At 34.3% G+C, this 13,733-nt stretch overlaps 1 protein-coding gene across 1 annotated transcript in view; it reads left to right on the forward strand.

Annotated features, from left to right (window-relative positions):
- Positions 1 to 13,733, forward strand: part of LOC137630620 (uncharacterized) — an 84,666-nt gene that overhangs the window by 52,773 nt on the left and 18,160 nt on the right. Inside the window, exons 3-7 of the mRNA XM_068362224.1 lie at positions 7,668 to 8,055; positions 8,717 to 8,786; positions 10,040 to 10,756; positions 12,160 to 12,255; positions 12,969 to 13,589. Of these exons, the coding sequence (XP_068218325.1) occupies positions 7,668 to 8,055; positions 8,717 to 8,786; positions 10,040 to 10,756; positions 12,160 to 12,255; positions 12,969 to 13,589 (1,892 nt within the window). The remainder of the gene's footprint in view (positions 1 to 7,667; positions 8,056 to 8,716; positions 8,787 to 10,039; positions 10,757 to 12,159; positions 12,256 to 12,968; positions 13,590 to 13,733) is intronic.

The raw sequence follows: 13,733 nt of genomic DNA on the forward strand, positions 1-13,733 counted from the left end.
CTTTACAGACAAAATTTTCATCTTAGTCTTTTCACAAAATGATAATAATATTAATTATTATTATTATTATTATTATTATTGTTGTTGTTGTTGTTGTTGTTGTTATTATTAAAAAGACAAGTAAGAAAAACTCTTTTGGTAAGAAAGCAATTTATGAAAACATTACCATTAATCATGGCAGAAGTTACAAGCGATAAATTTTGCGAAATATTTATCGTGGACAAATTATGTGTTGACAAATTCTCACCATTACTCTCCCCAAACAATGTTTTCAGTTAGAGCAATCAAGTTGTAATCTCTCTCTCCTCTCTCTCTCTCTCCCTCTCTCTCTCTCTCTCTCTCTCTCTCTCTCTCTCTCTCTCCTCTCTCTCATATCGCTGTCATTATGCGAAAGAAATAACACATTAAGTGTAATGAATTAAGCTAATAATGAGATGTTATTTGACCAGTAAGAGCATTACCAGTCTTACCTCATAATTACCCGTCATTATAATCTATAAATTAAATTTCCTATTCCATTACATTGAAATGCATTACAAGAATATTAATTTCCAAAACACAGCCGAAATAAACGTATAATTTGAGATAATGAATCGTAGCATATTGTTCGCGTGAAGTTATTTTTAAAGCCATTGTTTACGTCTGGTGTATTGCGCGCACTTTTTAGTTTATAAAGATCTCATATATCCTTTGCATGGACAGTGTTGCCAACTTTTACTGACTATTCTTTGGCTGTAACAAATTTCCCAAGATTACTAATGTAGTTGGTAACAGTGATAAGGAGCTTGTTTTTAATTGTATCTAAGTCTCGTTCTAAATTTGACCGTAATATACTTTATCTACAGTCAATTTTAAGCTTTTATTGGCCTTATTGATAGCCAGATAGTACGGTACTACTAACTAGAAAGAGAATATTTAATTCCTGGTTTTTATCATTAACCAATCTTAATAATAAATTAATAGCTACATTTATTAAGATTGTTATTATTATCTATATACGTAAGTATTGTTCTTATGTATTTACGTCACACAAGTAACCACATGTAGACATACACAGGAGCATAACTTACGGTTTGTAAATATCCACAAAGTCTGTTTACTTCGAACTTCATAAAGTGTACAGTATATGCATAGAAGTACGTGGTCATTCATGTTTCCTCTTGTAACCTGTACTTACCTATCATTATTAGCAACTGCGCAGGTATGTACATATCCGGTTGCCGGATAATTACATGGAATTTGTTTTATCTTTTTTTCTTTAAATGCTCTCTCTCTCTCTCTCTCTCTCTCTCTCTCCTCTCTCTCTCTCTCTCTCTCTCTCTCTCTCTCTCTCTCTCTCTCTCTCTCTCTCATAGCTTTATCCAAGTGCAGTGAATATACGCTGTACATATTTTGTAGTCTATATAGGAAATATTTATCTTAATGTTGTTACTGTTCTTCAAATATTTTATTATTCATTGTTTCCTTTTCTCACTGGGCTATTTTCCCTGTTGTGGCCCCTGGGCTTTTAGCATTTTGCTTTTCCCACTAGGGTTGTAGCTTAGCAAATAATAATAATAATAATAATAATAATAATAATAATAATAATAATAATAATAATATGAAAAGGTAAATTTAGTTCCTTAAGAATCCACTAAACAGACAAGCTAATATCTTATATAATGAAAAAAGTTTGTTAAAAATTTCTGTACAAAATAGAAAGAACAAAACACATGAAAAAAAAAAAAAAAAAAAAAACGTTTGTCAGCATGGCATTCGTCACTGATGTTGGATAAATCCAGTGGGTTTTATATATATTGGATTAATCCTGCAAGTTTTTTATATATTGCATAATCTTGTATTTAATCTTGTTTTTATATTTTGGATAAATTCTGTGAGTTTGTATGCATACTAGATAAAACCTGAGAGTTTATATATATACAGTATATATATATATATATATATATATATATATATATATATATATATATATAATGAAAGACGCTCCCAAATACCCCTCTATGACTAGAAAGATCAAAGGGCAATTAACATTAAGACGCATGCGCCGTGACGTCATAATATCGCGTGCTTTCAATCGTGGTAAATTACTTTAAATGGCAATGTACATCGATCTTTTGTACCTGGTGGTATCATACACCTTTTATGTGGGAACCATAGCTGAGTGGTATAGCACTAGGCTCACGTTTGTTACGTCCTGGGATCGAGTCCTTGTTGAAGGAGTACTAGTCTAACCAATTGAAATGGAGGCCAGCCTTTGTTAGGATCGAGACAATGTTCGTGAGGTTAGAAAAATCACCCCTGAAGACTTACTGATAAACCACAGAGAGAGAGAGAGAGAGAGAGAGAGAGAGAGAGAGATGTTTGCTGGTGGTTCAGTAATGTTAATAACAGCCCTACCTGGTGACTCATGTATTATACGTTAACTCGCTCAGTCAAGCTTGAAGTACAGGCTGCAAATTGTCTACATTGCCTGATTGGCAGTGAACAATAAAATTTAATCTTTATTGTGTAATACAGTGGCTTATGGGGCTGCTATACTGATGCCCCTGGGCAGCCCAGAACCGAAGAAGAATGTGGAAGCAGCTGGAAAGTTGCATGAGCAGCTGATCTCTCTCTCTCTCTCTCTCTCTCTCTCTCTCTCTCTCTCTCTCTCTCTCTCTCTCTCTCTCTCTCTCTCTCTCTCTCTCTCTCTCTCTCTCTCTCAATATTTCTTTACTCACTTCTGTGTCGTTATATATTACGACTAACAAAAGTCTTGCATCCCAAAAAAACATCAACTTTTATTATTTATTGTCAAGGTGAAGCAATCGTCAATCTTGATTGACACCCCTCTCAGACATTTACTTCCGCCATTCGTCTTAGTTCTTGACCTTGTTTCACCCCGATCAAGAATTGAGGTCAGCGTAGTAAAAGCTGAGATTCTGCTAAGTTCAGATAAAGACGATAAGTTTCTGGGTCATAAGAAATGACGTGTAACTTAATATTTTCTTTCTTCCGTTTTCCTAAAATCAATTATACATCCTAGTAATTAAAATGAATAATTTGTTCATTTATTGGGATCTACTCATGCTAAGAATTGCAGTCTTATAAGATTCGACTTGATATAACCGACAGCAAAATCAATTGTTTTACAACGGTTTTAACAACTTAAGGCGCCATACTCTGTAGCATACCTAGAGTGCCTGCAAGAACTCGGTGCGGGATCATTTGTTTGGCGTGTGCCTACTCAAATATGCTAAGGGAAGGCTGTTAAATATTAATGTGTTATTATTATTATTATTATTATTATTATTATTATTATTATTATTATTATTATTATTATTATTATTATTATTGATGCAAAATCGTTGATCATTCACGTTCAAAAATTGATAGACGAGAAACTCAAGTTAATACTATTTTCCATATTGTTTTATTATTATTTTTGTCATCATCCTATACATAGAAGAGCAACAGGAAAATGCTTTTACTCTGAATTTGTTTCATTTACTTTTTCCCTTAACATAACTGTCTTTATTTCATCAAATATATCAACTATATTTGCGAAGTTCACCGAATTACCAAACTTTTTTCGAGTTGAATGTGTAGTCCAGAAATTTTTGTTCCAAGATTTCTTTGTTACAAAATAAAGTTTGTTTCATACTGTGTGGAATTTTATAAACTTCCCACCCTTTATATTTCTATTTCGTCTAAATAGGGAAAAATAACTTGAAAAAATCCGTGTTTCTCCAATTCATTCTTTAATATTCCCAATACATATTTTCACATTAATTTTATTATTATTATTATTATTATTATTATTATTATTATTATTATTATTATTATTACTAGCCAAGCTACAACCCAAGTTAGAAAAGCAAGATGCTAAACGCCCAAGGGCTTCAACAGGTAAAAATAGCCCAGTGAGGAAAGGAAATAAGGAAATAGAAATGATGTAAACAAATTAACAATAAATCATTCTATAAACAGTATCAATCTTTCTGTCATATATAACGGAAGAAATTTTAATCAAATACATATGAATAAAATTTTCCCCAAATATGCTGCTTACATGCTATGACGTCATCATTAGACTCAAGGTGTGACTGACCTCTTCCAGTGAAGAAGAAGAAGAAGAAGAAGAAGAAGAAGAAGAAGAAGAAGAAGAAACAGCGCCTCTGAGTGGCACCTTGTTTACATTTCTTGTCCTCAAGTGAGGGGAAAGTGTTAGGCTGGATTTTAGAGGAGGAGGGGAAATGGGTGGGGGTTATATTCAAGTGTTCTGTCAAAGACTATATACTGAAGGAAGATAGGAAGGCTCAAAATAGAATGTTAATACGCTAGTTGGCAACTCCAAAGTGAACACAATAGTTGGTTGCTCCGATTTTAGATGGCGTTGTAGGTATACATCGTTTGTCGTCTGTTTGTTTATATTCAGAATTTGATAGTTGACTCAAACGAAAAAATGGCGCCGACCGTAAAGAAGTCACACCAGTGTGTTGTGTGCCATAAACAAAAAGAAACCGATCCTCATTTGGTATTTCACAGGTTCCCTAAGGACAAAGAACGGTGAGTCCAAACAGTATAATACATGCAGTATGTGCTGCTAATGAGTAAGCCCCACTGATATTGGATGTAAGATTAAGGCAAGGCATCCACAGTAAATCTCTTTTGTTTTTCATTTTTTTGTTGGCTTGTATGCTACCTTATTTCTATTTCCAACCCCCCTATGATTATTTTTGTGTGTGATACAATTTTGTGTTATTTTGATCCTTCTGATTGTACATTTATACATTTATTAGTTTATAATACTAAACTATACATGAGTGCATCATGCTTTTCCATTTCAATAAAAAATAAAATACAATTGTGTTTTTATACACCTAATATCTCTCCATCTTACAGTGGCCTACATACTGCAATTAAATGTATGCCTACACATAAGCATTTGTGGCTATGTTTAACAAAGCAGATATACAGTATGTTTTAATTTATTCGAATGTGGTATTGTATAGAACATTTAAAAATGATTGTAATATACTGTACAATACTTAAATTTGCAAGAAAATTATCTAAATCATAAGAGATATAGCTATTGAATTTCTAAAAAAATAGACTGAGAAACATAATTTACAATTTAGTTACCTAAAATTTAAGAATATCACGAATATATGAGTAAAATATACTGACATAGTAATGCAAATAATGAACAAATATGTCGCAAAATTTACAATCGAATTCCATCCTATATACCCGTAAGCATTACCGCTCTGAATGTTTGGTTGCTCGCTCAAGAGATGGCGCCATTTGTTTCGCATGGGAGTATCTGGCATCTTTTCATAGCACACTCATTTGTGTGTTAGAAGCCTGAGCCTTCCTATCTTCCTTCAGTATATAGTCTTTGTGTTCTGTGCTATTTGGAAGGAGGAGGAATTATTGATCTTTTAAAGGACTTATGTTTCTGTTTGATTTCTGTAACCTAGTGTGAAACTATTTTATTTCTCGTGGCATTGAATGGGGTCATGCGATCGTGCGTTTAGTCATACATGCGGGATATTGATGCATACATAGGTGATAAACATTCTTGAGTGTATGCATACATTTTTATGTTTAGAAATACGCTGATGATAAAGTCTGGTTATTATTATTATTATTATTATTATTATTATTATTATTATTCTGAGTGGGGATACCTTAACCTAGTAAAACGGGTTGTGTATTGCCATAATCAGTAAAGCTGTACTAGTCAGGGCCATCCATACTAGGTTGGTTCAGTGTGAGCGACCGAACAAAAATCTCCCACCATCACCAATTCTCACTGGCCGGCCTGGTGATGAAGATTGACCAAACCCCAGACATGAATTGACATTCTGAGACCTTTGTCCTGCAGTAGACTAGAAACGACTGCATTCGTTGTTATTGTTGTTGTTGTTGTTGTTGTTAAAAAAAGTTCAGTATGGAAAACATATTATATAACAAGCTATAAATGAGAAAAACAAAGACTATATCAAGATGAAATGTGTGTATATATATATATATATATATATATATATATATATATATATATATATATATATATATATACATATATATATATACATATAAATATATATATATATATATATATATATATATATATATATATATATATATATATAGATAGATAGATAGATAGATAGATAGATAGATAGATAGATAGATAGATAGATAGATAGATAGATAGATAAACATAATTTAAGAGAAATAACAGACTTTATCAAAATAAAAAAATAAATATATTAGGTATACTAATCTAATATAGATACCTTAACATAATTTCGTCACAAAGACAGCACCCACTCGCACATATATATATTGTACATTCTTTACATGCAGAGCTCTACATACTCCAGGTATAATCCATAAAATCATCAATAGACTCCAGATTGCATGTAACGGGAAAGCTCTCTCTCTCTCTCTCTCTCTCTCTCTCTCTCTCTCTCTCTCTCTCTCTCTCTCTCTCTCTCAGTTCGGTCGAGATACCATTCATCGCCCTGCAAGTATTAATGTATAAGATAGTTAACATCGAACCTTGGCCTTCTTTTTGGGATAGGAATTTGATACACGTCAGCATACATGTATTTACTGTTTTCTAATTATGGTTGTTTATGTGTGCATATGTATACAGTGTATATATATATATATATATATATATATATATATATATATATATATATATATATATATATATATATATATATATATATATATATTTGTGTGTGTGTTTATTTGTACACCTTATAATCCAACTTGCACTTTAAGCATGAAGACTGCTATATGATTAAAGAATGTTGAAATTCTGAAGACTAAAACTCCATCAGATAGTCACTATGGTTGCGTCGTCTGCACATTATTATTTAAAAAATGTATTCATAAAATAGATTCTTTAGAAGCGTATACACAGTGACAAATTATATGTATATATATATATATATATATATATATATATATATATATATATATATATATATATATATATATATATATATATATATATAAAATTCTGATTTCCTGGTGTTGCCGGAGTGAAGATTTCCATTTCATCTGCGTGTGCGTGACCATTGCGATAGGGAGTATATAGTTGCATGGGAAGACAAGGGGAGTCGCTTACATTATTGATACAGAGGTGAATGGCTTGGACACTGCCGCAATGATACAACCCCGTGGCTACTTCGTCTCACTACCTCTGTTGGGAGGAAGGGGGCGGGGGGAGAGGTCTCAGGCCACCAAAAATAGATTAACTATATTGATCGGCTTAGACATATATATTGTTAAAGATGCAGACCTTGGAGATTAAAAATGAATGAGTTAAGAAGTATAGTCATCGTCCATCAATAGTCGAGGTTTCTTGCAAGCACTTCCGGACTACATAAGTTAGTATTCAGAGTCAGTTCAGTAGTCAGTCTGCAGCGGTAGCGTTAAGACCACACATACAATTATACAGTATATACTTAGAGGGAGAGAAAGAGGTTGTGGTTAAATGATTACCGTCTTTTGTTAGGGTTATATTAATGACCTAACGTTGCAAACTCAATTCTAGTCCGTAAGGTACACCAGAAAAATTTATATTCTTTAAAATTGACAAGATTTTTATGTTGATTTAACAGAAGAGCCACGTAATAATTAGAAAATGTCTCTTATGTTCACAGGCAAGAGGGCGAAGGAAGACTAGAATTTTCTGAGGTCCGTGACATATCCTCGGCCGAACAGAGGAAGATATCGGAGAGCGTACAACAGAGCTCCTTCTCCAGTGTGCAGAAGAGCTCGTCCTCAAGCGTCCAACAGAGTTCCTCGTCAGTACAGCAAAGCTCCTCGAGCGTTCAGCAACTAAGCTCATCGGCAAGCGCACAGCATCAGTTATCGTCTTCCCAACGCGAACAGATCAGTAGCTCCTCCAAGGAAACAAAGGAAGACCTCCAGCGCTTCACCGATACCCTGACGATCAAGGACGACCTATTCAGTACCCAGGAGAAGCAGCAGCAGCTTCAGGGGAGGCTCACCACAGGCGGCGCTCACACTTCCACGCAGGATGCACAGGTAGGCCTAGGAAAAATAAATGAAACTTGTTCTCCCTTTGGAAGTAGTCTAATTTGTTTTATATATTATGATTATATATTCAGATATATACTTGAATAAATCAAATTCCAGTAACTATTCTGGGGATCCTTGTTAGTATTAGGAATGCTCATAAAGCCATATTAGAGTTCTGCAACTATACCAGTAAACCAGTCCGCAGAGGACACTACTTATAGAAGTTAGACAATAATGGTTCATAGAATAGTATCTATGCTAATATCTAGCTTCCAAAAGCGAATGCCACAGTATATAGACCTCTAGGAATTCCCATATACTATTTTTGTGCCTTGATATATAGAAGAGTCACATACTATTCTCTGTACCTGGGCCAAAATCAGGGTCCACAGACCAAGGGTCACATACTAATCTTTGTACCTTGCCAAAATTAGGGTCTGCAGAGCAAGGGTCACATACTAATCTCTGTACCTAGCCAAAATCAGGGTCCATAGACCAAGGGTCACATACTATTCTCTGTACCTAGGCCAAAATTAGGGTCCACAGAGCAAGGGTCACATAGTATCTCTGTACCTAGGCCAAAATCAGGGCTCACAGTGTAGAATTCTCTCTATTCATGATATCCTATTACAGGTAATTGACCTTTCCCCAATTCCTATTTTTACAGGCAGTGTTGAGGGCCGGGCGAGCCGAAACAGTGCTTCGGACCCATGATGAGGGCGGCGGTGGCATATCAGGTAAAGTTTTCTAAACTCGCTAAGATTGCCTCTGCCCTAAGAGGGCTCTAACAAACCCGCCAAAAGCTTGCAGCGTCTTGTCTCTCTCTCTTCGTGTCGTTCAGCCCGTATGACTAAAACATTGATTTACTTGAAGAGCAAAAAGAGCCTGTGCCCGAGTTTTTAGATACCAAATTTATATGCAGACATGGGGCTTGCATGCCAGTTTTTTTTTTTCCAAAACCTAAACTTTTTTTTTTTGTAAATCAGGCTTTAAATGGTAAGATGCTAAGATGCTTGCTTGATTTTATATTTTTTTTCTACCACATATTCTCTCAATTATGGTGATTTAATAACTTATATACAGGCCCTCACACGACCCCATTCTGAAGGGATTTCCGTTGGAGTGTTTTTTTTTTTTTTTATCCTTGATTGTATCTGTTCTTTTAGTGCATCGAAAAATAATTGCTAGACTAAGTAATTTTTATTCGTTTTCTTAGTTTTTTTTTTAAATACATTACAGTAACCATCGGCTCCCATATGTATCCATTTTCTAGAAGTTTACTTTCTTCCTTTTTCTGTCCACCTTTGATATTTCTCTTCAAAGTTAAACTAAGGGCCAAATGGCCTCCCCGAACACAGCGCTGGGGCATAAAGCCCAATTCCAATTCCAGAAATCCTTCCAAGACTACAAAATCTTCAAAAGTATTAACTACAAGATTACGTCTTTACAAAAGTGCGAGTCTTATTTCTGTTCTTATTTTGTTTGTTTTTTTCTGTTTCTGATCTTATGTTTAGTGTTCTTGTAATTTGATATTTTTATCTATTAATTTTGCTTGTCTTTTATTTTTCTTATCTTTTCAGCTTACAATTTTTCATTTCTTTATTTCTATATCACATTTCATTTTATTGTTTAAAACTTTTGACATTCATTGCCTTAAGTATCTAAAGTACAATCAAGTCTAATAATAAGTTTATTTTCTGTTTATTCCATTATATTTTTATCTATTTGTATAAGTTTCCTCTTTATTTAATTTTTGTTCTTTTGTGTTCAATCCAATGCAGACTCTAATCCATTTAGTTTAAAGCTTTTTACTTTATAATTTCAAAAGATCTAAAAAGCCATTTAATCCAAGCATGTCTTAGCCTTGTTTATTTTTTATTCCATTTTCATTTATTTTTTCGCTTTGTTTATTTATTTCCTTTATTTATTAATTTCCCTTTTGTTTTATTTCATTTTTGTTTTCGTTTTCTTCACGTTCACCCAACCGCAGAAGCGAATTCATCTAGAAGCATGACTCACCATGCCAAAGACTCAATTGACGCATCCACCGCCCTTCGCATGTCCTCCTCCTCTTCCAAGTTGTCCTCCACCTCCATGAAGGAGGAAACATCCGTGAGCAAAGTCTCCTCCTCCTCTTACTCGAGCTCCATGAAGGAGGAGAAATCCTCAGCCTACGTCAGCTCGTCGTCATCAGCGTCCGAGGCCCGAAGTGCCAATGTGACCAGCTCAGACTCTAGGTCACTCGTTTCCGAAGGCGTCAGCATCTCTGGCGTCGTCGTCAGCAGTAGTAGTCACGATTCGAAGCATCTCCAGACGGAGGAGCAGAGGAGGATGGCCGAGAGGCAGCAGAACCTGTCCTCTTCTGAGAGCAGCAGACGCCTTGCTCAAAGCAGCAGTAGTAGTACGATGTCGGAGAGTGTCAAAGTAGAGCAGAGTTCGTCTGCGTTCAGTCAGAGCAGCCAAAGCATTTCAGAGAGCGTCAGGCTCTCTGCCGAGAGTCAGCAGCAGCAGCAGATGTCCTTAGCTAGTCAGCAGACGGTAACAGGTGTGCACGAGTCTTCGTCATCGTCGAATGTTGCTCACATGTCCTCAAGAAGTCAGCAGGTCACATCGGAGAGCCAAGAAAGGGTGTCTTCGACTTCCCACATGTCAAAAAGCGAAGAAGTGTCCCAGCATGTTGGCATTTCTGCTATTCAGTCGAGCACAGGTAAAAGATGGAATGCCATTTCCGGGAACTATCGCTGAGGATAAAGTAGATTTTAATGTCTACTGGGCTGTATACTTTTAAGGATTTTGTTTTTTTAATTACTTTAATTATTGAAACTATTTATCACCTTCATCTACGTAGGTTAACGCAAGCTTCACTTCAAATTATCAAAACTTCAGATCGTGCATCCTCACTGCCACCCACATTACATCTCTGTCACTTTCTGTCATAAGCTTTATATATATGTGTGTATATATATATATATATATATATATATATATATATATATATATATATATATATATACACATATATATATATATATGTATATATACAGTATATGTATATATATATATATATATATATATATATATATATATATATATATATATATATATATATATATTAATTATGTCCTATTTGTATGGATATATAAACATACACACACATATTCACATATATTCACACATACATATCAATTATATGTATATATATATATATATATATATATATATATATATATATATATATATATATATATATATATATATATATAGTGTGTGTGTGTATGTATATATATACATGTATAAATAAACATACATATATATATATATATATATATATATATATATATATATATATATATATATATATATATATATATATATATATATATAATTTATATTTGTGTGTGTGCGTGTCACAATTCTGTCATTCTCTACACCTTATACATTTTTCCTCTTTGGAATGTGAGCTTTCGGAGGATCTATAGTACACTTCAGTTTTACCATAAATATATTTACATAATTTTATTCCTGTATAACCCCACAACATGAATCAGGTGCCAGATGATCAACAGATATATTATATTTCCTAAATCGTAAATCTGCCTTTAGATAAAGATGCTGTTCATGATTGTTTAAGTATTTTAACTTTGCAGGGATTCGGAGGTGATAGTCTACTTGATTAAAATATTGAAAATTTCATACATTGCTCTTCACGTGGAAGTTCAGACAGATTCCGTAAATGAATTACAATTATTTAATTTCGGAAGTAAATCTTTCTTAACATTTCTAAAATCAAAGTAGAAATTGGCTTGAACATCAGGAGGATTTGTGTTTTCCAACAGAAGAAAGTAAACATTAGACCAATGTTTTTCGAGAATCTTCCCAGTCCCTGTTATTGCTCCTACTCAAATCTTTAATAAAAAAAAAAAAAAAAAAAGCAATTGTAGGACCTCTTATGAATCAGAAAAAAAAAGTCAGTTGTAAGGATCTATTAGGAATCAGAAATGAGAAGTGCCAAATTGGCACACAGAAATGGTGACTATAGGTTACTGCTTGTGTCGGGATTCCTACTTGAGTAGGGATTCACTGGGATTATTATCGGTATGTGTCTTACAGAATCGCAGAGAACTGAAGGACTTCACGTTACCGACAGCAGAGCAGTAAGGAACCGCCAAGACGTCTCTAGTATAAGACTAGGAGGAGATTACGCTGGTAAATTTTGTTTTAAAGGTTTCTTCGATATTCTAAAAGCTTCCTTTGTTAGCAGTGATATAATTTCCTCATTCACTTTATTGTCCTGTATTTTTTTTCACAGGTTAATATTTGTTTCAGCTATATGAGAATCAACCAAAAAAAATTAGTCTTTAATGCAATTTTTTTCATTGTAATTTTCTTAGATACTAGCAGGAATTACCTTTAAGGAATATGTAATAACTTTCAATCTATTAATTTCTTCAAATAAGAAATGAATTACCTGTAATAAATATTTTTTATAGCTCAAAATATTAATTTCCTTAAGCTGAAAAGGGGATTAGCGTTGAGGAATGATTTATTATAACTCAAATTTTTCAAGCTCTTTGATTTTTCACTTACGTAGCATTTTTTTTAACAAAGATTGAGTCGCCACATCAGCTGATATGAGGACGATTTAAGTTTCAATAAGTTTGAATTTTCACTTGAGTACATGGTATTTTTTCCTATAGTGAAATGTGGGAGAAAATTTTACTACACATTAAGACCTCTACTAAATTTTTTAAGATTCCTTCATTGCCTTTGTTGGATTCAAGTTTTGGTCATAATTTCAATCTTTACATTTGTCCAGCTTTATTGGGGGATGAAAAATGATAAATATTAGAATTGTCATATTTTTTTTTGATAGTAAATCACTGTTAATCATACTCTAATGAATGTTATCTCTCTGACAGGAAAAAGCTCTCATAAGACAGAATATATGACAGTATCTGGCCAGCCCATTTCTGCTACAAAACCTAAAGACAGTCTCAGACTTCAGGGTGACCTTCACTACCCAGAGAAAACATCACCAGGAAAAGGTGATCGAGCAGATATCCGGAAGCCCACTGATAACTTAAGACCCGAAGGTGACTTCTCAGCTCCATCAAGAACTTCCCCAGGCAAAGGTGACCGTGCTGACATCAGGAAACCCTCTGACAACCTTAAACCAGAGGGGGACTTCACAGCTCCGGAAAGAACTTCCCCAGGCAAAGGAGACCGTGCTGACGTTAAAAGGCCGTCAGATAACTTAAGACCAGAGGGAGATTTTACTGGTCCAGAAAAGGCTGCAGTAGGAGTAGGTGATCGAGCTGATGTTAAACGACCATCCGACAACTTACGACCTGAGGGCGACTTCACCGCTCCAGAGAAAACGACTCCTGGTAAAGGAGAACGTGCTGATGTTAGGAGACCTTCCGATAACTTAAGACCAGAGGGAGACTTCACTGCCCCAGGCAAAGAATCACCTGGTGTAGGTGATAGGGCAGTTGTTAGAAAACCTCAGGACAACCTAGCTCCGTCTGGCGATTTTGAAGGTATGCTTGTATCCTTGTTGAGTGTAATTTCCATTTGAATTTGTGTAATCCATATTCTTTTATTTCTCTTGATTATAACCATATAACCAATGTCTTTGTTGTTTTTAGAAGTAGTAAGAAATTATAATTAAAGTTTGCTAAAAT

This window comes from Palaemon carinicauda, chromosome 38 (genome assembly GCF_036898095.1).
Source record: "Palaemon carinicauda isolate YSFRI2023 chromosome 38, ASM3689809v2, whole genome shotgun sequence".
NCBI lineage: Eukaryota > Metazoa > Arthropoda > Malacostraca > Decapoda > Palaemonidae > Palaemon > Palaemon carinicauda.